The 25,020-nt window shown below is 56.0% G+C and overlaps 1 protein-coding gene across 1 annotated transcript in view; it reads left to right on the top strand.

Annotated features, from left to right (window-relative positions):
* Positions 1 to 14,019: 14,019 nt before the first annotated feature.
* GRIN3B (glutamate ionotropic receptor NMDA type subunit 3B) overlaps positions 14,020 to 25,020 on the top strand; it is a 39,861-nt gene continuing 28,860 nt past the window's right edge. The window contains exons 1-3 of the mRNA XM_074978138.1: positions 14,020 to 14,512; positions 21,613 to 22,211; positions 23,638 to 24,688. Of these exons, the coding sequence (XP_074834239.1) occupies positions 14,084 to 14,512; positions 21,613 to 22,211; positions 23,638 to 24,688 (2,079 nt within the window). The 5' untranslated portion in view covers positions 14,020 to 14,083. The remainder of the gene's footprint in view (positions 14,513 to 21,612; positions 22,212 to 23,637; positions 24,689 to 25,020) is intronic.

Below are 25,020 nucleotides of genomic sequence, written 5' to 3' on the forward strand. Positions count from 1 at the left end.
GCTGGGGCCTGCAAGGGCTCTGTGTCTGGAGCTCCCGTCCCCTTGGGCTCTCTTGGGTGCTGTCCCTTCGCCTCCGGCTGCCGACGGGAGGAGCAGAGGGTTACTCTGTGACAGGTGCGCACTTGCCCCACGCTCCCTGACTGGAAGGAGCAGCAATATGTGGGGGGGTGTGGCTGCAGCACCCCAAGGGCCCTTCCCCACACACTCACCCCTACCCACACCCCAGACTCCTCCCCCTAACTCCTGCGCCCCCAGCTCCTGCCCAGGACCCCTCACTCAGCCTTGACTCCTGCACCTTCCAACATCCTCAGCACTATCCTGAGCCCACCCCACACTTACATTTCTTACCAGTACCGTACAATCGTACACCCACCCTGGCCTCCTGTCCTGAGTACCCCTCGGGGAGGAGTGTGATCAGACAGTAGCTGTAAGAAACTTCAGTTACTTTCACCGTGGCTGGAGCTTGTAAAAGCCCCTTCTGGATTGATTTTGGTACCTAGGCAGGCCCAGGGGCTTGGGGGCGAGTTTCAGCCCTGGTCTCCTCCCTGGTAGGGGGTAGCTCAGTGGTTTGAGCATTGGCTTGCTAAACACAGGGTTGTGAGCTCGATCCTGGAGGAGGCCTGTTCAGGGAATGGGTGAATTTTAAAACAAGGTCTGGCTGGGAGTGCAGGGGAGAGGAAGGTCCCTTCCAGCTCTGAGAGAGGGAGAGCTCCATATATTCTGCCTCCTGCCCTGCTGGGGGGGTCGGGGCTGGCACCTGCCTGAGTAGCTCACTTGGGTAGGGGAGATGAGACCCTAGCAGGCCTTGTAGAGTTCCCCGACCCTGGCACATTTAGCTCCACAGCTCCTCCTCCACCACTGGGCTCCTGGCTCCTCTGCCTTCATTTCCGCTGGGCCCAGTTCTTTGTCTGCAGTGCCAGGGGCTGGCTGGGTGCTGTGCGTGGGGGCCCAGCGGTGCAGTTCAGGCTGCGCTTAGCACGCTGTGTTACTTGTCAGGGACGCTCGTGGCCAGCGTATGCTGACTCTGCAGCCCCTCAGTCCTCGCCTGCCAGAGCTCTGCAAGAATGACTGACTGGCTCCAGCCTGCTAGCTTGGGCTGAACGTCTTCTGGCCAAATGGTGGGGCAGGGGGGTTTGGCCCCTCTAGTGAGGTCACTGACCTACAGCAAGGAGGGGAAGGAGCCTGCTCCCCTTCTCCCCGCTGTCACTGAGCAGCAGCAGCAGGGCAGCTCTCCTCTGGGCACAGCGGAGCCTCAACCGATCTGCTCACCCTGCAGTGGAAGACCGGCTTCATAAACCAGAAGCGAGAGCATTTGCTGGAGCGTGTGGTTAATCACGTATAAAGCCGGGCCAAGCTCCTGTCTCATGCCAGCTCCTTGGAGGATGCTTTTAGCTTAATAAGGGACGGTTTTTCCCCCATCTGGTTTTTTTTTCCCCCCTTTCCTTCTTCCGACGTCTTGGATCCACTTTAAAAGGCTGCGTCAGAGCAGCAGCGGCCCCAGCCAGCCTGCAGGCATCGCCCGTGGGGAAAGGACTTTACCCTCTCCTGTCCCAGGAGTCTGGATATTGCAGCAATGGAGCCCTGCAAGGGCCCTGTCTCTGCCCTGATCTCCATTCATACTTTGCAAACTCGGTGTCACCCAGGGAGCTGGCAGGAATCCTTCCCAACCTGTCCTGCAAACAGAGTCCAGGCTCCAAAGGCGACGGCTCAGTGGTCGGCCTCTCGAATGTTCTTTTCTGTCCCCTCCCATCTCAAATAGGAGCCTCTGCACCCCTCTGCTTCCAGCCCAGCAGCTCGTCGTGGGGTTCAGCTTCAACCCAGAAGCTAAAGTCTAGCTTGGACCATCTCCTCGGCTTGGTCTCCTCCACCCACCCTGCTCAGCCCACACCCTAGATCCTCCTCTAGTCCACTTCCGCTATCCTGGAGTTAGATCATCAGCCATCTCCCTCCCTGCAGGAGCAGAGCCCACTTAGCCCTTTCCAAGCTGGCAGGATGCCCTGCTGATGGGTGAGTGGTGTCAGATGAGTAACAGTACCACTGCCAGCTGCTGTGTCACTCCAGTGGGAGAGTTTGTGGCACCCATATGGGTGGGTGAAACTCATTTTCGGCTGTTGGAGCCCAAAGCATGAACCATTGCAAGCATAGCAAAAGCCCTGGCTGCAGGGTTTGGGTGGCTGGTCCATGGGGTGTCATGGAGCCCTTTGGTCTAATTAATTAGACCTCACCCAGCCTGCTAAGTGCCAGGTACGTCTCTTATAGACGCCCTGTGGTTAGTTGCTGGGACAGCGAACACAGCTCTGGAGCCTTCATGCGTTCCAGGTCCTTGCCCTGAGCCCTGCTGTCCCAGACCAGAGAAGGGGCTCTTATCGGACCCAAGATGTCTTGTCATGCTCACGGAGGGAGTGGTGGCCTGGCTGCGAGCTGGAGGGAGGCTGGCATCCCTGCTGCCACAGGGCCGAAGTCCCCAGATGGTTTCAGAATGTGGCTCCCAAGCTGCGAAGGAAAAAAAGGGTCTCCCTGCCATCGAAACATGGTGGGATTTCCCAGCAGTAAGGATGGGTGTTGACAGAAGCGTGGCCCAATGGGTGAGGGCGCACCTGGGATGTGGGTTCACTTCCTGGCTGTCCACAGACCCTGAGTGAGTCTCTCTGTGCCTCTGTCTGTAAAATGGGTTGAACAGCAGTGGCTGCCGCACGGGGGTGGTACTGAGGCTGAATACAGCCAAGGTGAAGGTGCTCAGACACTACAGTAAAGAGGGGACCAGGGACTGGTCGGAGGCAGAGCAAAGCTGGACCCCCAGAGATGGAGCTCAAGCTCCCTAACTGGGGGTGTGCGTTGAACCTGCCTGACAGCAGGAAGCTGCTGGTGTGCCAAAGGCTGTGATTTCCTGCTCAGAGCATTGTGGGAGTGCCCACGGAGCACATGCTGCCTGGGGCTGCAGGAGTCGGTCTAGGCTTTCACTGGCCTGGCCCCTCCTGGCGCAGCCCTGGAGCAACGGACCCTCTAGTTTTTTCCATCCATGTGTGAAATAAATTTTATGTGCACTTGTGCACCACCAAGAAACACGAGCTACCCCTGTGGGTGGCTGTGGGCACTCTGCTAACCAGCCAGCTGGCATCTGAATCTCTCCTGGGCAGCCGCCTAAGTGCTCAGTTTACAGCGAACGCTGCCCTGGAAGCTTGGAGTCTGCGGAGGGAGGGGAGATTTATCCCTGCCCTATCCCTGGGAATGGGCATCTCTCGAACCTTCCACACTACTGCTGCTGCCGCCGCCAGAATGGTGCCAATCCACCCAGCCACTGGAACAGGGTGTGTGGCTGGGGCGATGAGCCACTGAACCACATTAAACCCTGGATCTGAAGGAAACCCCTTGGAGTCAGTGCGTGCGGCTGCCCGCTTGCAAGTCTGCACCCCAAAAGGCAAGAGCGCAGCTGTGCAATTTGGGGGGGGGGGTCCCGTCATCCTGGCCAGGCCAAGCTGGCACCCACTGATGTCTGGTGGGCCTCTGGTGCACCACAGAGCCGCTACAGGCTGGCCGAAGCTAGGATTAATGAGGCCAGTGAGTGAGGGAGTTTGGCTGTAGAATGCAGGCAGGGCAGGGCCGGGTGGTCTCTGTCACCTAGCTGCAATTCGTCACCATCATGGCAAGTCACCTCCACTGCAGCAGAACTGTCTGTACAAGTTTTGCCTAATAGCGTCGCTGGCTCTGCTGCTAATGTTTGTGAAAGCAAATCCCATGGTGCACGGGGCTCTGAAACAGGAATTTTTTTGCTTTGCTCAAAGCAAGAGAGTTCACCTCATTTCCCATGTGTTGGAAGGGAGCCCACGACACTCCCTCTGCCAACACCACCTGATCTACAACCTGCCGGAGCTACTGGTCTGTCTCAGCCGTGGATTTTTTATTTTTTTAATCCCTACCCTATCTGCAAACAGCTCTGTACCACCCACAGCTGAGAGATGATGATTCATTTCTGCCTGCCAGCGGCGGGGTCACTCATCCAGGGACAAGCCTCGGTTGTTTAATCCTGCTGCTGCGGCAGTGCTGGTTGCGCTGGGCACTGCCTATGGGTGGGGAGACAGTGCCTGCCCCAGGGAACGGGCATTGAACCCACTTTGCAGAAGGGAAACCGAGGCACAGGAAGATGAAGCGACTTCCCCAAGGTCATGCAGGGAACGTGTGGCAGAGATGGGAACTGAAATGGTCACGTGCAGGTTTAAATTACCAGTAAATGGTGGATTCTTGGTAGTGTAATTTGAAGACTTTACATCATGCTTGGCGGTGACCCAGCCAGAGGTGAGGGTCCTACGACAGGCGAGGGTGGGGGAGGTTCTGGGCACTGCACTGTGTACAAGGTCAGGCTAAATAGCCACAGGGGCCTTTCTCTGAGTCTCCTGAGTCCTGGGTGTTACCTTAACCACTGCACCTTCCAGCCCTTCTAGAATGCTTTCTGGGCTCTCTAGCTCTAGGGCATCATTTAACCCCTCCAAGTCCCTGCCCGTGAGGGTGGGGCTATCCCCATTGTATAGCTAGGGAAACTGAGGCACAAAGGAGCAACGAAGTGAGTGGTGAAAGCTTGCACGCCACCCAGCACTGTGTTGAGACCAGAACTCCAGAATTCAGGCTCCCCGGCTCCGTTCTCTGCCTGGCTCCTCTCTGCGTGATGCGAAAACGAGTCCCACCTTCCTTCCATAGTCCCCTGCTCTGGTTTCAGGCAGCTGAATGGATGGTGCCTCCTGCATCTCTTCGTACAGAGAGGCTGTTGGAGGAAGGAACTGGGGCCACACAGGGTCATCACAGGTTCCTGCCTGGCTACCTGCCCCAGTGGGAGGTGAGGTCGCGCGGCCGTAGGAAGCTGCTGGCTGGCCCGGGTTGCCCTGCACGGATGAAGAGATTAGCCAGAACATAGGTGCCGATTCTCAGCTGTATGCATCAGAGATTTGCCCTGACAGACGGTGACTGGCACTAATGCTCTCCGTCGCTGGGCCAGAGCTGATGAAGAGGAAACCCAGCTGCATTATTCTGTCCAGTCCTGTCTGATTCAGCTGGTTGATCAGCCACAGCCCCATGCCGCAGTAGTATTTTATGGAGCTAAAAGCAGCGCGATTTACTTTTGTTTTGCGATGCCCTGGTAAAGAGCCAGACTGGCACCATTCAGCTGTGGAAAAGGACCAGGGGAACTCCAGCTCCTCCTGTTTCTGGGGTCACAAAATTGGTCCCATCACTGAAAGGGGGGGTGTTGTCTTGCTAGAAGGCTCTAAGACGTGGGGTGTAATGCAGCCTGGAATACCGGTGCTGTGCTGTGCTTTGCTGAGTTATTTATGGTACAGCTGCATCTACTAAGCTCCTGTCCCGTGGTGCTAGGTGCTGCACATACAGTGAGAGAGCCTGGTCCAAAGGGTTTGTCATGAAATAGCTCAGACAGAAAAAGGTGGAAAGAGAAGGGAATGGCCCAAGGCCATCCAGCATTGCAGTGGCAGAGCCGAGGTCTCGTAAGTTCCAGTCCGCTGGGACCTGTTGCTTCTTGAGCAGCTTATGGCAGGCCTCCCGTTGCCCCATTGCAGTGTTCTTTCGGCACTGGCCTGGAAAGACTGGCCCAGAGGCCGGCAGCATCCCTCAGTCACAGCGGCCGCAAAGCCAAATACAAACATGGAGCCAAGCTCTGCAGAGGGACCCTGCTGGCAGGTTTCTGAGGGTAGGAAGGGACCATTCCACCAGGATGTTTTTCTCCACCTGGGCGCTAGGCAGGAACATTTCCTCGACCAGGAGCAAAGCCTTGTAAAGAACCACTTCCTCTCCGTCGGCTTTCTGCAGAGACACCCATGGATCCGTCCTGCTCACCTGCACCCAGGCACAGGTCGTAGCTGCTCCCCGGCCAGGCAGTGGGTGTTCTAGGAACCAATTTCCAGGTGCCAGTAGAACTCAGCTCCCATGCAGCCAGCAGATTTCCAGCAAGCCCCCCACCCTGCCAGCCTTTCTGAACTGAGTAAATCCAGCCAGGGGCTCGGCCCTTCCGCAACCCAACATAGCCCCCTGTCCCTGCTCCCCAAGGGCTGAAAGCAGAGGCTCTACGGCCAGCAGGGACTGTGCTGTCTGGCTTCTTGGACAGCACAGGCCAGACAGCTGGGTCAGGCCTGGTTTGAGTGTGGGGGTGGGGCTTGGGATGTGCATCCCAGTACCCCAATTGCTGTCCTTTTTAGGCAGGGATGTGACTGCACTGGAGGCTGGACAGGGTCACTCCTCGTCCTGTGACTTGAACCTTTTGCAGCTGGTGTCTGTCCAGGAGCTGGAGCCAACCTCTGGATCTCGGCAGAGCCTGAGCAGGACCCGGGTTGGTAAGGAGCCGGGCTGTTAGGGCTGAGTTCCTCATCCCTGCTTAGGCTCCATCACTATGAGAGTAGGGCAGCCCCCCCACCCCCCCCCGCATTATACATGCTGCATTGTTCGTGTACGGCCAGGGAGAGAGTGTGGCCTGATGGTTAGAGAAAAGGACCTGGGTTCCATTCCTGGCTCTGGAAGAGTAGTATAGCCTAGTGGTTAGAGAACAGGGTGGGGCATGTGGTATACCTGGGTGCATTCCTGGCCCCGGAAGGGTAGTGTGGGTTGGTGGCTAGAGAAGGGGCGGGGGGGCTGATGCACCTGGACCCCGGGTGCCATTCCTGGCTCCAGGAGGGCAGTGTGGTGTAGCAGTTGAAGCAGAAGTCAGAATTCTTAGCCTCCATTCATAGCTCTGCTGTTGTCTCGCTGAGTGACCCTGGACAAGTAGTGGCCTCTTTGCGCCTCAGTTTCCCCATCTAGGCAACAGGGCTAACTCTTACTTGGGTGTTTTCAGATGGCCTCATGCTGGTGAAAACAAGCCCTTCGGGTCTCTGCTGGAAGGCTGTACAGACGGGCACAGCAGTCTGCTAGGCTAGTCTGGGCTGGTTAGGTAAGGGCCAGTGGAGTGGAAAAAAATCAGGTTTTTACGTGGCCCTGGCTTTGCGGAGGGTGCTGGCAGAAGAAATGTTACTGGCCACAGGCTGATTAACAGAAAAGAGATACAGAAATGCAAACACAGTCATTATGCGGCTGTTTTCCAGCCCCGCCACATCCCCTCAGAAAGGTGGTTCAAGAACAGGACTGGAGTCTCTCCCTGGTAAAATCAGGACTGTGTCAGTCAGATGCCCCCCAGATCTGGATGCGTTCAAGGGCCAGGCTGGGGCTAGAACTCCCCATGTGATGAAGTCGAAAGTCCTGTTGCAGGAGCACTTGGCCGGAATGCCGTGTCTTTGCGCTGATGGCTGGTGTTAAAGCCCCACAAATTTAATTGTGTCCTCATCTGGCACCTACTGTCTCAGCTGCTCCAGCAGAGAAGGGCTCTCAGGCAGCAATATGTTGTTGTTGGTACCGAGCCAGCTCGGCGTTCGCCCCACTCACACCCCATGAATCTGTCTGCGAGGATTACAGCTGACCAGCGGGAAGCAAAATAACTGTAAAAGGTGCTCTGGAAGGGCCAAGGCCAGAACCTTGTCTAGCTGCTGGGTTTTTCCTGACGAAAAAACAAACCAACCAAACGCACGGGTTTACGTGGGTTTGAGGCAATTGTAGCTCATAAAGCTGGTGGTGGAAAAATGTTTAACCCCACCCCCCCAAAAAAAAAGTGGATTTTATTTATTTTATTTATTTCTTGAGTAGGCCCCTCTCTGGGCTCAGGAAGGATAAAAAAAATAGAGCCTTGAGCCAGGCTGTGTCGGTAGAGCTTGTATACATGCCGCCATACACACAGTAACCCTCTGCCGGATGGACTCAGCATGGCTCAACTGTGTGTCATAAGCCCTATACTGTTAACCACAAATGGGGATTCTCATTTAGGTAAAATGAGAGGCGCCTGTGCTTTTGGTGCAAGAAAGCACTGACGTCTCTCTTTGCTTCCCCGCAAGCTTCTGCATGATCTCAATGTATAGGCTATGCCAGTCAAGGGCAAGTAAAGCATAATGGTGAGAGGTGCAGATGGCACTTCAACCCTTTGCTTGAATGCCCTTCTAGCTGGGCCCTTAGTATTATTGGAAAGTAGAGTTTAGGGGCATCACCAGCATTAAGAATTGCTCATGAGGTGGATTCACACGTTGCCCAGCCGATTAACAGAGCGCCCATGGCTGGCAGCGTGTGTGTCTACTGGGCATGCACATGCCTCAGTGCACATAACAAAATTTATTCTGCACATGGGTGTTAAAAATGAGAAGGAACACGGCTGCCCACTCCGTGAATTTCCCCCCCCCCACAAGCTGCTGCTCAGGCCCCTTGCCAGTTTGCTCCATTCGCCGGAAAGAAACCTGCACCAAGAAGAGAGAACTGGCCGCACTGCCCCTTGCCATGTTAATTTAGTTATCAGTTGCTTTATAGCCATTTACAGGGATAGGACCAGGCCCCCGCTAGTCCAGTGTGACACTGCATGGCTGTCCGTTGCTTTAAAAGGGTCCTGTCTCCTGCTCTCTGTGCCCCCCCCCGCCCCCCTTGCAATGGAGCAGGTCTTCTTCAGGCTCACACCCGGAGGGATTCATTACCCTTCACTCATTACATTTGTCTGACGATCAATATTTTCCACCAGCTGGTACTTGGCTGGTTTTTTTCATTGTTAATTGACGAGCTTTTTCTTCCATGTGCGCTGCCAGCCAGTGTTCGTCTCCAGCAGTGGAGGGGGAACCTTATCAGAAACGCAGATCAGGGAGCCCCAAAATCCACAGCCCTGGGGCCCCATCTCACTCACCGCCCCCCCCAAGAGTGCAGTACAGCCAGCTGAGTGGGCAATCAGCTGATTCCATTGTCTCCTGTCCTTCATCCTTTCAGGTTATGGCACTGGCACTTAAGGACAGCCTGTTAAAGGACTGTGAGCAGCCTATGGGCCTGGGTAGGAAAGTGCCCAGGATCTATCAGAGGCAAAGCCCAGTGCAAGAATGCAGAGGGGCTAAGAGCACCATGGCCCTTGGTACATTAAGGTTAATAACAGGGAGGGGGGGCCCTGGCATGCAGCGAGAACTAGTGGCTTGTACCCCAAAGGGCAGGCGGGTGTACACAGAGAATGCTGTAAGTCCAACTGACCTGGGTGGCATGACCCCAGCCGCCTGCCTCCAGCAGAAAGCCCCAGCCTCTGGCTGGCTCATGCCTGTCGTTTCCTGGGTTGCTTTAATATGAGCAGCCATCTCCTAAGGACAGTGCAGTGTTAGCCTCCTGTGTTTACTTGCCCGCTGTGAACCTGCTTAGGTTGCTTCCTGAGCTAAGCAGCAACTGGCCTGGTCAGCTGCTGGGAGGGAAGACTGCATGGATTTGCAGAGGTTTGCAGGTGAAGAAGTAGGGGCTCTGCCCACCCTCCCTCAGTGCTAACCAAGGTTCCTTCTAATTTTTTCCATTCAAGGGCAGAATAAATTTTATGTGCACCACCAGTAGGCGCACCAGCTGTGGGTGCTCTGTTAATCAGCGGGGCAGCACCTGACTCTCTCCTGGGTGGCCACCCATGTGCTCAGCTTACAAGGCGTGCTGGTGTTAACCCCATGTAAAGCTGAGTGCATCTGATACTCAACTAGGCTACAAAACGGATCCCGTGCCGAATAGGGGTTAATAACTACTTCTCTAGATCTGTTTGAAATGCTCCAAGAGCAGGGAGATTAGCTCCAGTGTCCGAACGGTTCCCCCTCACCTGGCAATCCCAGCAGCAGGAGGTATTTCCATCCTGGCTTAAACAGTGCTGTGATGTCACAGTGGGCTGGTAAGCAGCGGCAGGGTTTCACCCCAGAGGTGGCTGCACCACAGAGCTGGCTGAAGTGACTGTACAGCGTAACTGGTGAGCGTGCAATGTGGCAGTAGGTGTGCAAGTTGCCAGCGGTGGTGAAACACTGAAATGTGTCCTTGAGTGTGTATCTGGCACAAGTTTATCCCTCCCAGGCCTGCTAATGGGTGGGTGGGAAGGCAAAGGGGGCAGTTGCCCTGAGGCCTGGCTGCATAGCCACTAGGTCATCCATCACTCGTGAGGCAGGGCTGTCCAGTCTCTAGAGCACTGAACTGGGTTCCTAGAGACCTAGGGGCCAGTCTTGGCTCTGCCACTGACCAGCTGCATGACCTTGGGCAAATCATTTTCCTGCTCTGTGCCTCAGTTTCCCTTCCTGAGCGGGTTTGATCTACGTAGCCTTGCGACCTTTGGGAATGCGACTGTCCCTCTTTGTATAGTGTCAACCATGGGAGGGTCTTGTAAGCACTGCTGTCATGCAGATAAACCCTAATCTCAATGGGACTATCATAGCAAACAACAACCCCACCAACCCTGAAATGAAACCCTCAACAGACACCCAGCAACTCTCTCTTGCTGGAGCAAAGGAGGGTTGGATCAGCTAACGGACAGGTGACTTTGCAGCTCCTTTATGCTTTGACTGTAACACTGGTAGCCAGGACTCCTGGTTCTTACCCCAGCTCTTCCACTGACTTGCCATTCGACCTTGCGTCCAGTTTTGGGCCCGCCCAGTATAAAAAGGATGTGGATTTGCTGGAGCAGGTTCAGTGGAGGGCAACAAAAATGATTAAGGGTCTGGAGCACATGACCTATGAGGAGAGGCTGAGGGATTTGGGCTTGTTTAGTTTACAGAAGAGAAGATTGAGGGGTGATTTAATAGCAGCCTTCAACTTCCTGAAGGGGAGCTCTAAAGAGGAGGGTGAGAAACTGTTCTCAGTGGTGTCAGATGGCAGAACAAGGAGCAATGGTCTGAAGTTGAAGAGGGAGAGGTGTAGGTTAGATATTAGGAAAAACTACTTCCCCAGGTGGGTGGTGAAGTACTGGAATGTGTTGCCTAGAGAGGTGGTGGATTCTCCATCCCTTGAGGTTTTTAAGTCCCGGCTGGACAAGGTCCTGGCTGGGATGACTTAGCGGGGGGGTTGATCCTGCTTGAAGCAGGGAGCTGGACTAGACGACCTCCTGAGGTCCCTTCCAGCCCTGGGATTCTGTGAGTCTGTGTAATTCTGTGATGTGCATATGATCCCAGGCCCGTGGGCAGGTCGAAGGCTGGTGTTTCCAAAGCATGGGATGATACGTCAGCTGAAAGCCACTATCAGATTGCCGCGCTGCCTTGCCGGAAATGTGGCTGTTAGAATCCTCTGTGGAAGGGGCCCTGCGAGGACCTGGGAAGATCTGAGCTCCCAGTTAAGATGGTTTTATAGCTAAAGGATGGGCCAGGGAGTTTGGCCATCTGGTGTCTAGTCCCCACTCTGCTGTCAGTTTGCTGCAACCTTGACAGCCATGCCTCAGTTTCCCCACTCTGTAATATGAAGACAAGGGCCTCGCTCCTCAAATAACCTTATATAAAGTATTGCCAGTAAGATGAGGGCTTAGGCAGCCAGCCAGGAGAGAGTCGGGTGCCACCCAGCTGATTAGCGGAGCGCCCAGAGCCGGCAGTGTGTGGGCCCACTGGTGTGGCACATCTGGTGCATGCCTTTGCACACAGAACAAAATTTATTCTACCCACAGATGCTAAAAATCAGAGAGAACACTGGTTGAGAGCCCCTGTCTTGGAACACACCTTCTAGGAGGGGTTGGGAATAGAACCCAGGAGTATTGTCCAGGGTTCCCTGCAAGCTGAGCTCTTAGGTAGCTGTGCAGGAGAGATTTGGTTGCTACATAGCTGATTAGCAGAGTGTCCACAGCCAGCGGCCTGTGTTTCTACTCGTGGTGCACCTTTACACGTCTCAGGGCATATAACAAAAATTATTCCGCTCAGATGGACAAAACTGGGGGGACTCCTGCTTATGAACCTCACGTCCACCGAAATGGGGGTTAGGCGCCTCCAGAATCTGGGCCAAAAGAGGGGCAGCTAAGCTGACGTTTGTAAAGGTATCAATCAAGACACCAAGTTCCAGGCCCTTTTTGGCCAGCCTCTGACCTGGCCTGGCCTGGGAACAAGGGGCCTGGTTGGGTGTGTTGCTTTTCCTTGTCTAGAAAGCACAGTCCTTCTCCGAAAGGGATAGAGCCCCAGCCTCAGAGCTCACTCTGGTAAACCCCTGCAGAAGGCATTTGCCAAGTACGTGCCTATGGCAAAGCCCCCCTGTTCTCATGCAGGTCACACACAGGGGCTGGCACGGCACGGCTGGGAAAGGCAGCGGCGGAGAGGACTGGCGGGGTGGGGGTGGGGGCTCTCTGCTTATTAAAAGGCACTAAAAATTCTCCTGGAATTCCTCAGGCTTGATGATCTGCCTCTCATTCATCCTTTCCTGCCAGCCTTCCCCAGGCTTAATACCATGACAGTGGCAGCCAAGAGCCTGCATAATGAACTGTGAAAGTGCCACCAGTCCTGCAGCATGGCTGGGTCTCTGTAGCCAAAGGGAGCAGTACCAGCTGGTCGTGGGGTTGTGTGCGTGCCCTGCGTGGGGCTGGGCTGATGTCACGTGCTGGGCTCAGGGCGTGTCGCACTGTGGATTTCCATGGGGCTTGAGACCGGCGAGTCAAGGCTGGCATTTGAGTTGGCCAGTGCATGATGCGTGGGCAGGCACGGGTGTTTGTGTCATGTTGCGGCCTAGGGAGTGGGTTGTGCGAGATTGATGGGCTGATGTACAGGGAGGGAGCGGGCATGCGGGAGGGGGCGTCTGACAGGACACAGTTGGGTGATATGAGCTGTGCAGCGTGTGGTTTGTGAGTTGTGTAGCTCAGCGTGTTTGCAGTTTGGGTTGTAGCGGGGTTGTGTTGGTGTGTGCACACAAGCTGTGAGCTGTCACCCCAGAGGCACCTACACCAGCTGTGGGAGATTTTCCTTAAATGGCTAGTGGCCTTTGCCCACCCTCCTGCATAGCATTTGGGAATCCAGAGGGTACCTACAGGGCAGGTTTCCTAACACTGAGACCAGTCGCTCTCAAAGCACATCAGGGCCGCCCCATCGTCTTCCTTTTCCAAATGGGGAAACCGAGGCCCTGAGTGGTCCCAGTGCAGCAGGGTCAGGATTAGAACACAGGGTTCCCATTGTCCAGCCGCGCCTCTAAGCACCCATTGGCAGTGCATCTCCTTTAGGGGCCTGGGGGCGTCATCTGGCCATTTGTTTTCAGTGGAGCCACATTCTGGTGTTATACAATAATAACCCAAGGGGAAGAAGCAGCCGGTTTCCAAGCAAAAGGGGAGGAAACCTAGAGCCCTCCAGAGGGCTGAGGGAGCTTGAGAGAGATCTGCTCGGGGAAGGGCCAGGAGCAGGGTTCCCTGTAAGCTGAGCGCTTGGGGGGCCGCCCAGGAGAGATTCAGGTGCCACTCAGGTGGTTAGCAGAGCACCCACTGCCAGCAGCGTATTTCTAGGGTGGTGCACATCTGCACACACCTCAGTGCATGTAAAAAATTTATTCTGCACAGGGAAAAAACTTCCTGAGAACATGGGCCCGGGAGGAATTCATTTTGCCAAATTAGTGCAGGAAACAATGGGGTGGGAGCGTGGGAAATCTCACCAGAATAACCTGCCCCGCTGGTGGGCCTGGACTGGCTCAGCCCTGCCCTCCCCATGCCGGTGCTCACCCCGGTGCCTAAGGGAAACCTGCCCTGAGTTTCCAGGAGCTACGCTGGGAAGTGGCGAAGGGCGAGTTCAGCCCATTGCTTGTCGTTACAGGTTCTCTAGACAAAATCCCACCCGGCCAGAGACTGAACAAAACCCCACGACCCGGGCGCCCTTGGCCACCCTGGGCTCTGAACTTCCCCCCGGCTGCTTGCTAAGGGCACCGGGGCTGGTTGGCATTCGCCCACCCCCGGGCACCTCCAGGCGGGCACCTGGGCAGGGCCAGGGGGCACTTTTCTGCCCCTCCCCCGCCCTCCTGCCCCTTCCCCTGGCACCTCCCAGACCCCTTCCCCTGCCGCCGCCCCCCCCCCCGTCGCACGCTGCTGTTTGTCTCTGCTGCCTCTGCTGCCGGAGACGGTCCATGGCAGCCCTGCCCGGAGATCCCCGCAGCTCCTCCGCTCGCCCAGCCTTCCTCCCGGCCCCTCTCCTCCTCCTCCTCCTCCGGCCCCCATGAGCCCTCCCTCCCCGCCGCCCGCCGCCTCCTCTGCCCCGCCCTAGCCCCGCGCCCCGCGCCCCGCGGGGGGCTCCCCCCAAACTTTCCCATGGAGTTGCTGCGGGCGCTGTGGCTGTGCGTGGGGGTGGCGGGGAGCCTCCTGCCGGCCCCCGGCCAGGGGCACCCCCAGCCCTGCCACATCCTGGCCCGGGTCGGGCACACGGTGCGCCTGGGAGCGCTGCTGCCCCTGGGCGGAGCGCAGAGCCGGGTGCGCAGCGCCCTGGCCCGGGCCAGCCGCGCCAGCCGCTTCCCCTACAACCTCAGCCTGGAGATCCTGCCCGGGGCGCCCCGGGAGCGGGACCCGGCCTCGCTGGCGCGCTGGCTGTGCCAGGCGCTGGTGGTGCGCGGGGTGGCGGCCGTGCTGGCCTTCCCCCGCTCCCGGGAGGAGCTGCTGCTGCTGGACTTCCTCGCCGCCTTCCTGGAGATCCCCTTCCTGAGCCTCGCCGAGCTGGAGCCGCGGATGCCCTTCGGCCGCCAGGTGAGCGGGGCGCCGCGCCCCTGCCCCGGGCAACAAGTGTGGGGGGGGAGTTGCTCCACCCAGCCTGGGAGCCCTGGGCTGGTCCCTCACCCCTGGGGCTCAGGAGCCCCTGGCCCCCTCTGGCTAGGCCTGCTCTGTGCTTGGCCAGCAGCAGCTGAAATAAGGGGGGTGCACCGCAACCCCCCCGTAGTAAGGCTTCTAGGGAGGCTCCCAGGCCAGTAAATCCAGCCCCTTCCGTCCCCAGGCTGGAGCTGGGGACCTTCCTCTCCGCCCCCGGGTAAGCCCTGCCAACCTGGTGGGGGGGGAGTGGGGGTTGGGACTCTTTTTAAGGGTTGGGGGGCGAGGGAAGGGCAGAGGAAACTTCTGGTTGCAAAGCCAGGCTTGCAACCTGCAGCCTCCTCCCCTGGGCCTGCCAGCCTGGAGCAGGAGTGCTGCATGGCCAGGTGGGCAGGGAGAGCCTGGAGGGGTGCCTGTTTCTCAGCTCCATGCCCAGCTCAGCAGCTGCAGCGGTTGGCTCTGCTTTCTGTTTGCCTGGTTACTCAGTGCTGCCGGGGTGTGCCCCAGCCCGGTGCTGTTTGTGGTAGGGCTGGTGAAAAGAGGTCAACCACCGCAAAGATCCCGGTGCCTTTGAGCTTTAACCACTGAGCTCAGACTTACCCATCCAGGGGACCATGTGTACTTCTGGGTCACTTCATTCCCATGCCAGGCCAACCCCTGCCCTGTTCATTCACCCCCTGGGCAGACGGGGGAGCCGTGTTCATTGTCGTGGCTGGAGGGGGCAGCGAGGGAAGGCTCCTTGCAAGGGAGAAGTTAACTTTAGGTGCTGGGCGTCCCTGATTCTCCTGGCTTTCCTGCTGTGTGTGACTTTACATAACATGAAGAGGGTTCTTGCAAGCCAGCAGCTTCCCTGCGGGGTCGAGGGAGGAAGGCGTTTAGATACCATTGCCGCATGAAAGCTAAAGGCTGCAGGCAGCAAGCAGAACCCAGCAGGGCCTCAGAGATCTGTATTGACCATCCAGGGGCCTTTCAGATGAGACCTTAATAAAGAAACCCCAGGCCACAAGTGGAGGAGAAGGGAAGCCTGAGGCCCCTGGTCCCCCAGCAGGAGCTGCACGGGGGGGTGGGGGGCAAGGAGGGAAGGAAACCCCCAGACTCCAGCTGGAACCATGCAGAGGTCGAGGAGGGAGGGAAGCCCAGGCCCCCAGCAGGGGCCGCATGGGAACTGGAGGAGGGAAGCAGCTGACCCCTGGCAAAAGCTGGTGGGGGTGCTCAGTTGCATAGGGCCCCATAATTTGTAAGGACAATCCTGTGTGTGCTGGCTGGTATTTCCCCACCCCAGAGGTGGCTGCATCTCCTCAGGCGCTGTTTGCGAAGCCCTTTGGTGCTACACCAAGGGGGACACAGACAAACGAGTGATCAGACAATGGCAGGTTTGAAAACGTTCTCTTGTGAGTGCTGCTCTCGTAGGAGCCACCTGAGAAGCCTTCCTCTGTAGCCCTCTAGCCACAGGAAATCAGGCAAGGCCATGGCCAGCATCTCCGGAGCTGGGACAAATGAACATGATGCTGCCAGCTGCGAAGCGTGAGGGAAAGCCCCTATAAAGGGCGGGTGGGGGTGTCCTCCAGCCATAGACATGACAAGACTATTGCTGGTTTCTGGCCTATAGAAGCTGAGAGATTTGCTGGGGGTGGCGGCAGAACTTGAAACTGGCCAATGGGAGCTGAGGGATTATGCTGGGGGCGGGGCCAGCACTCAAGGCTGTCTTCCGTCTGGAGCCAGAAGGGTCAAGAGTTTTCAAAGGTCCCTTGTGGCTTTGGGGGCCCAAGTTGAGATACAGTAAAGGGCCTGATTCCCAAGCCCTAAGCGCCTGCCCTCTGACGACAAAGCCCATTTAAGGTGCCTCCGAGCAGGCATCCAAAATCACGTCATCTTTGGAAACTCTCCGACTGGGTCTCCCTAAATCCTGGACTGGTCTGAGCAGTTGTGGAAAGGGGAAACCTGGCGACAGACAGGTGAGGTGTAGCTAGGGAGACGGCAGCTTTTAAACAGGCGGCACGGCCGGCTCTGACTGACCCATCCAGAGCCCTTGGAAGGAAACTTTTTGAATTCCTGCTCTGGGAATAGTGTCTTTGGCTGCCTACCCTAAGGTGACAGAGCAGGGACTTTCTAACTCCCAAATAAAACCCCTGCCCTGCAAACTGCCCCGGTTCTGCGGGTGTGGGTTGGTTCTGGGGCGGCGGCTGAGTTTCTGTTGTGAGGAAGAATCGGACTGACGTTACCTTGTGACAATGCATCACAATAAAAAACAGACCAGGTTAGCCCGTCTCCTTATCTCAGCCCACAGCTTGGCCTGCCTCCTATGGCCAGTGTGTGCTGGCTTTTGTTATGGTGAATTATTTACATCACTGAGGTGGCTTTGTAGAGCAGAGGAGATGCAGGAGGATGATTTTATTGATGCTTCAGGAGTGACTCTGCTGGCTGCTTTCAGCATCACCAGCTTTCCCTGACTTGCGGAGCGTTTTCCTGCAGCCTCTGTGGGCTGCCGGGAATGCAACGCACGGGGAGGATAAAACATGACCTAGGACCCAAAATGGAGCCAATTGCCCCTTGTCAGCTGGGCCAGGTTCTGCTTTTTCCTTGCCTGGAATGGATGGTGCTATTGAAGCAGGTGCAGTTCTGGGACCAGCCAGGGCAGTTATTTATTTGTATGACAGCGGAGCCTAGAAATGCTGCTACAGGCAGGAAACCCAGGCGGCTTAAGGGACCATTGTGATCTCCTGGTCCGATCTCCTATGCGTTGCAGGCCCCAGAACCCCCTCATCCCACCCTGACTCCTGCCACAGCCCCCGCACCTCTGGCTGAGTGACTGACATCCTCAGATCAGGATTTAAAGACTTCAGGGTACAGTGACTCCTCCATTTACACTGGTTTAAACCTGCAAGTGACCCATGCTCCATGCTGCAGAGAAAGGCGAAAACCTCTCCCCGATCTTTGCCCCTGCAAGCTGGGAAAAAAATTCCTTCCAGACCCCATATGTGGCACTCAGACCCGCGGTGAGCAGCCTGTGGCCCAGATGCAGCCCATCGGCGTTCTCTGTGTGGCCCTTGGGACATTTTGTTCACTGTTGCCAACACGCAGCATTGCCAGCCTTTTTCCTTGCCGTATCACTGAAGTCACATGCATGTAAAGCAAGGGCACTTGAAGTAAGGCCCATGTGCCGAGTGCATGCAACATGAATTGTGAGAGCTGCATCCAGTCAAAGCACTGCGCTGGTTTAATCGTCACACCCTGCAAATTCTAGGCAGACGGGTGTAATTAGCAAAGCTCCCCTTTCCCCTATGGTGTCTTGGTTAGGACAATCGTGCTGAGATGGAGGGTCACCCGCGTGGCCCGCTCAGTAGCCTAGGTTGCTCATTGCTGAGTTATAGCCTCAACAGGTGGGTAAGATCCAGCAGCCAGATACCCAAGAAAGAAATCGCTAATTTGGGGTGAGCAAATGCTTTACGTCAGGCCCCACTTTTCGTCCCTGCAATGAGCAGGCCCCCCCGCCAACCTGTCCAATGGAATCTGACCCGATGGAGCTTTCGGTTATGTTCATAGGAAAAGAAAAACCCTTTGGCACGTGTCAAAAAACAAGACTGTAGAATGTAAAAACTTTGCGAGTTGGTAGAGAAATGTGAATCCACATAAACACAGGAACAGATTTCAACATTTTATGAGAGACGGACAAGCCCGAGACCAAGCAGCCAATCGGGCTGCACCCCCATTGTACAATTTCACATCCACCCCGGAGGGGGCCACCCCCCCACTTTGCACATCCCTACTGGAGTATGTCTGGGTGCGTGTACACTTGCATTCCTCTTTCGAAAGAGGTCTGCAAATGAGGGAACTTGAAAATGCAAATGAGGTGGATATTTGCATATTTGGCACCTCATTTGCATATTCTTATTTTGAAAGAGCATCTTTATTTAGGCTACGTCTACATTAGCCCAAAACTTCGAAATGGCCATTTGCATGGCCATTTTGAAGTTTTCGGCTAGTGTAGACATGGCCTTAATGAGAAGACAAAAAGCAGTCAAGTAGCACTTTAAAGACTAGCAAAATAGTTTATTAGGTGAGCTTTCGTGGGACAGACCCACTTCTTCAGCCCATACCCAGACCAGAACAGACTCAATATTTAAGACACAGAGAACCAAAAACAGGAAGCAAGGAGGACAAATCAGAAAAAGATAACCAAGGTGAGCAAATCAGAGAGTGGAGGGGTGGGGGGGAAGATCAAGAATTAGATTGAGTTAAGTAAGCAGACGAGCCCCTATAGTGACTCAGAAAGTTCCCATCCCAATATAAACCATGTGTTAATGTTCCGAATTTGAATATAAATGTCAATTCGTCCGCTTCCCTTTCTACAAAGGAGCGATAATTTCTTTTCAGTAACACACGTACCTTGAGGTCATTGACAGAATGCCCCATTCCATTAAAATGTTGACTAACTGGTTTGTGGATCTGGAGTGTTTTAATGTCTGTTTTGTGCCCATTGACCCCTTGTCTAAGGGAGTTAGAAGTCTGTCCAATATACAAAGCATCTGGGCATTGTTGACACATGATGGCATATATGATGTTAGTAGATGAGCATGAGAAAGTGCCCGTGATTCTGTGAGTAACCTGGTTAGGTCCAGTGATGGTATTTCCAGAGAAGATATGTGGACAAAGCTGGCAGGGGGCTTTGTTGCAGGGAAAGGTTCCAGGACTGGTGTTCCTGGAGTATAGACTGTGGCTGTTAGTAAGGATCCTCATGAGGGTGGGAGGTTGTCTGTAGGAGAGAACAGGCATGTCACCCAGGGCCTTCTGGAGTGTAGCATCCTGATTAAGAATAGGTTGTAGGTCTTTAATAATTCGTTGCAGTGGTCTGAGTTGGGGGCTGTAGGTGATGACCAGTGGTGTTCTGTTCTTGGCTTTTTTGGGCTGATCTTGGAGTAGCTGGTTTCTGGGTATGCGTCTGGCCCTGTCGATTTGTTTTTTTACTTCTCCTGGTGGGTAATTCAGGTTTATGGATATTTGGTAAAGTTCTTGTAGTTTTTGGTCTCTGTCAGTTGGATCAGAGCAAATGCGATTATACCTAAGAGCTTGACTCTAAACAATGGATCTAGTCACGTGTGCAGGATGGAAACTAGAAGGGTGTAGGTAAGTATAGCGATCAGTAGGTTTTCGGTACAGTGTGGTACTGATCAGGCCATCCTTGCTTAGTACTGTAGTGTCCAGGAAATGTCTCTCTTGCATGTTGTAATCAAGGCATAAGTTGATGGTGGGGTGTAGATTGTTAAAGTCCCTGTGGAATTCCTCTGGAGCCTCTGTCCCATGGGTCCAAATCATAAAGATGTCATCAATGTATCTTAGGTAGAGGAGTGGTCATAGGGAACGACAGCTGAGGAATCGTTGTTCCAGGTCAGCCATAAATATATCAGCATATTGTGGGGCCATGCGGGTGCCCATAATGGGAAGAGGGATTCGTTCGAAGACTGGGGGGGTCACTTTCGAAAGAGCAGCATTCGCACTGGTTTTCTTCTTTCGAAAGAAGAATATGCAAATGAGGTACCAAATATGCACTTTCAATGTCCCTCATTTGCATACCTCTTTCGAAAGAGGAATGCAAGTGTAGACACACCTGCTGGATCCCTGTCATGATCATTTCCTCTGGGGTATCTGGCCACTGTTGGAAGACGGGATACTGGGTTAGACGGCCCTTTGGTCTGGTCATCGTGTGTTCTTAATGCCTGGCACAGCAGAGCCCTGGTTAGTAAACAGTTAATGATCATACAGCAAGAGGGAGCAGTTATGGCTCGGTAGGATCTGGGTGCCCTGCAGCTTAGGACGGGCAGTTGCTTCCCAGGGTGTGGGTCCCTGAGCCACGCAGTGGGATGAAGATTCTGCCTCTCGCCTGTGGTGAGGAAGTGATGAAATTAACATTTTCTGAGCATTTTTAAAGGGAGATCTGGCTGATAGTGTGTGGGAGGGAGGGCGAGTGCGGCTCTGGCTCAGTGCCACATTGGGCCAGTCTATTCTACTCTGCTAACATCCCTTTGGCAGTTTTAGTTGGCCGCAGTGTTGTTGTCTGCTGTTACGCAGCAGCTGAGCTCCACCCCAGAGGTGGCTGCATCTCAGCGTTGGATGGGCACATCTCTGGGTTCCTCCTTGCACAGCCCTCTCTTTGAGGAAGGCTCCCCTAATGTCCATCAAAGCCTGTGACACTCCCTCCCCCTGCCGTTAACCTGACTGGGAGCAGAGCCAGAGCCCCTGAGGGAGAGTTTCTGTGCTTTGAAGCAGCCCTCTGATGCCCTCTCCTGGCCACTGCCCTCCTTGCCCATTTCCTCTGTGAATTGACAGGGGTTTGACCTCGGGGGGGTGAATCAGGGCAGGCCTCAATGTCCTCGTTTATGATCAGTGCAGATGGGGTCACAGGAGTGTGGGAAAGGGTCTGCAAAAATCCCCGGGCTCTGCAGAGCCTGAAAGCACATGAACCCTGCACGGTGGCAATTGTGTGCTGTTGGGTCACAAAGCCGTCAGCACAGAGGCCGGCACTATCACAGGCCAGAGGACCCTGGGAAAGAGCCCAGCAGAGATGAAGGTTCTCTTGCCCCAAAATAGCCCATCAGCCCAACAGACTCCTCTGCCCTGCTGCACCGATCCGGTAAGTCTGCCTGGGCTAGTGTAGGATGTGTAGTGTAGTGGGGGATGCTGGGAGAGGGACATCACTCAGGTCCCGGGTTCCAGAGGGCTCTGTGGGTCAAATCTCGTGCTGTGACCTCCACCTGGCAGCTGGCAGCATGTGAGCATCTGATGCTGACGGCAGGAGGCTTGTGGGAAATTCAGATCTTTGGGAGAAAAGGTTGGCAGAAGGCAGAGGAGGAGAAGAGCCCCTAGGTGGACACAGAGTTCCTAAGTGCTCCTGGCTCTAGGCTGCGTCCACAGGAACTGCCGTCACCCCCCGATTACAGCATGGCCATGTTGTATAGCAACGTACAGCCCCTAGCACAGGTCCCCCATCTCAGCCTTTGCTAATCTGAAGATCAGTAAGTGGGTCTCACTCCTCTCTGGGCTTGCAGAATCCTTTCCACCTCTACATGGACCGGGGGACCCCCATGGAGACCTTGGTGGAGGTGCTGGCCAGCATCCTGCAGACCAACAACTGGCATGAGATCATCCTGGTGCTGTGCCACGCCTGGGATGTCTCTGGCTTCCTGGACTTCTGGACCAGCAACACCAACCTCTTCCTGAGGACCGTCCTGGACCTGAGCTACCTGGATGAGCCGGAAGCTACCCGCTACCTCCGCCAGCACCTGGGGGAGCTCAAGGAGCTGGCCAGCCCGGTGCTGCTCTTTGGCTGTGATGCCCGCCTCTCACGCCTGGTGTTCAGGGTGGCCTCAGAGTCTGGCCTGGCGCTGCAGGAGTTCCACTGGATGCTGGGCCACCCCTTGAATGTGGACGAACTGGAGACGGAAGGGCTGCCTCTGGGCCTTCTGGCTTATGGAGAGGTCAACAGCCCCTCGCTTGAGCAATTCATCCAGGATGCAGTGGAATTGGTCTCCCGGGCCATCTCCAGCGCCGTGTATGACCGGCCTGACCTTGCGCTCATCCAGAGCATGGTGAACTGCAATGACAAGCACGTGCAGGGCTCGGAGTCCTCAGGGCGCTACCTCGCCAGGTAAGCAGGGGCCTAGCTCTCTCTGTGACTCCTCATGTGTGGACCCACCTCCGTCTCGCCCACCTGCTGTCCCCGGCTGGGGATCGGCTTCTCTCAGAGCATTCAGACAGACAGACACACACACTGACCGACTGACTGACCGGCTTTCTCGGGGCTGGGTGTAGAAACAGGTGGCAAGCTGGCAGCAATGCCCAGCTGGTTCTCCCGTACTCCCTGGTGCCCCCTACTAGCTGTCCCCCTGTGTTTGAGTATTTAGGATAAACACTGGAGTCCAGGGCCAGTGTTCCCTGGGGCAGCCGCCCAGGAGAGGCTCAGGTGCTGCCCAGCTGATTAGCAGAGCACCAGCAACTGGCAGCCTGTGTTTCTATGGGTGGTGCACATCCACACCTGCCTTGGTGCACATCGCAACATTTATTCTGCACATGGATGGGACAAATTAGAGGGACCCCGACCCAGGGGGCGGGCATGGGAGAGCCGTGTTCTGTCTCTGGCCTTAGCACGGCCCAGCTGGGTGACCTCCATGGCATGCCGCTCCCCTTCCCTGTGCCTCAGTTTCTCCTTTGGGTGAAATGCCCTGGCCTGGGTGGTGCAGGAGCTCAGCCCTAGATGCTCATAATGGTCCCAGCAATCTGTGACTAAGGTTGTTCCAGTGCGTCACAATCAGGAGGCACTGGACTGGGACTCAGGAGCGCCTCCTTCTACTCTCGGCTCTACTACTGACCAGTTGAGGGACCTTGGGCACATCACAACCCTCTGTGTGCCTTCGTTTCCCCCTCTATGCAAAAGGGCTCATAATACTGCCTTCCTCTGTGACGTGCTTTGTGACCAGTGGCTACGTTATGTGATTTCCTCGCATTCCTCTGTTAGGGCACTAATTAACCAAGTAACCCTCACAACCCCTCTCTCAGGGGGAGGGCTGATGAGAACTGCAGATGGGGGAAACAGGTGCAGGAAAGGGTGAGAATCCCGGTATTAATTTCCACTTTTCTGCACACACCCCCCCGCAGCCCCTTGGGTCTCCAAAATCTTGTCAGTTCCACTCCTGCCCTGAGCCACCTGGCAGCCCATTCAGCAGAGGTGGAAGAAGTACCCTAAAAGTTACTCAAGTAAAAGTACAGCTACTTGGGGGAGGGGGAATGTAATTAAGTAAAATTTAAAGTCTCTTGTGGAAAACTTTTGGGGTCTTTTTTTTTGGCTTTTGCACTTGTTGTTTGTTTGTTCCAACTAACCTTCTGGGTACTTTTTCCATCTCTGCTGTTCAGTAACTGAGCTTCCCACTCCACCATCCCAGCCCCACACCCCTTGCGCTCCCGGGCTCAGGAAACTCACTGCTGTGCTCAGACCCCACCTGCAGCCCCCTCCCCTGTCCTGTTGCCGTCGCTGTGCTCAGCTCGGGCACTCCATGTTCCTCTCTCCCTTCCGCCAGGTTCCTGGCCAACACCACGTTCCCCGGGCAGACAGGGCAGGTGTCGGTGCAGAACACCTCGCTGGTGCACACCGAGCACCACTACCGGATCTGGAGCCTGCTGCGCGACTCGCTGGGGGAGCCCACCTGGGTGACGGTGGGCAGCTGGCAGGACGGGCGGCTGGAGGTGGAGGAGGGCTTCTGGCAGAACCAGCCTCAGCACAAGAGCCCGGGCGCCGGGGGCGGCGTCTCGCGCATGAAGCTGCGGGTGGTGACGCTGGTGGAGCATCCATTCGTCTTCACGCGGGAGGTGGACGAGGACGGGAGCTGCCCAGCTGGGCAGCTGTGCCTGGACCCACGCACAAACGACTCGGCTGTGCTGGACTCTCTCTTCGAGGCGCTCAGCACCCCGAACGGCTCGGTGCCCCTGGAGTACAAGAAGTGCTGCTACGGCTACTGCATCGACCTGCTGGAGAAGCTGGCCGAGGACCTGCCCTTCGACTTCGACCTCTACATTGTTGGGGATGGCAAGTACGGGGCCTGGAAGAATGGGCAGTGGACGGGGCTGGTTGGGGACCTGCTCAGCGGCACGGCCCACATGGCCGTCACCTCCTTCAGCATCAACTCGGCCAGGAGCAAGGTCATTGACTTCACCAGCCCCTTCTTCTCCACCAGCTTGGGCATCCTGGTGAGGACCAAAGACACGGCCTCGCCCATCGGGGCCTTCATGTGGCCCCTGCACTGGACCATGTGGGTGGGGATCTTTGTGGCCCTGCACCTGACGGCGCTCTTCCTGACCCTGTACGAGTGGAAGAGCCCCTACGGCATGACCCCCCACGGCCGCAACCGCATGAAGATCTTCTCCTACTCCTCCGCCCTCAACCTCTGCTACGCCATCCTCTTCGGGCGCACCGTCTCCAGCAAGACACCCAAGTGCTGCACCGGCCGCTTCCTCATGAACCTCTGGGCCATCTTCTGCCTCCTGGTGCTCTCCAGCTACACGGCCAACCTGGCTGCCGTCATGGTTGGGGAGAAGACCTTCGAGGAGCTCTCGGGGATCCACGACCCCAAGGTGGGAGGGCCGGTGCGCTGCCGTGGAGGCGGGTTTGGGGTTCCCTCTTCTCCTCTGCATCCTCCAGGGGGTGGCCTCTGCAAGAGCACAGCACCCTGGTTAGCACTGGGCTGGGACGCTGGGGCCAGACCTGCCCGCGAGGAGACAGCTCATACCAGTTCCTCTGTCCACACCAGAGCGTTATTGGCGCTAGGGCTCGTCCTTGTCATGCCCGTGCAGCCTCCTCACCCCACCCCGCCTCTTCCTAGCAGGCTGCTGCTGGATGTGAAACAGAGAGGAGGACTCAATAGGGGGCTCTTTTCCCCCAGGGCCATAGGCTGTGCTATCCTGGT

This window comes from Carettochelys insculpta, chromosome 27, assembly GCF_033958435.1.
Source record: "Carettochelys insculpta isolate YL-2023 chromosome 27, ASM3395843v1, whole genome shotgun sequence".
Classification (NCBI taxonomy): Eukaryota; Metazoa; Chordata; order Testudines; family Carettochelyidae; genus Carettochelys; species Carettochelys insculpta.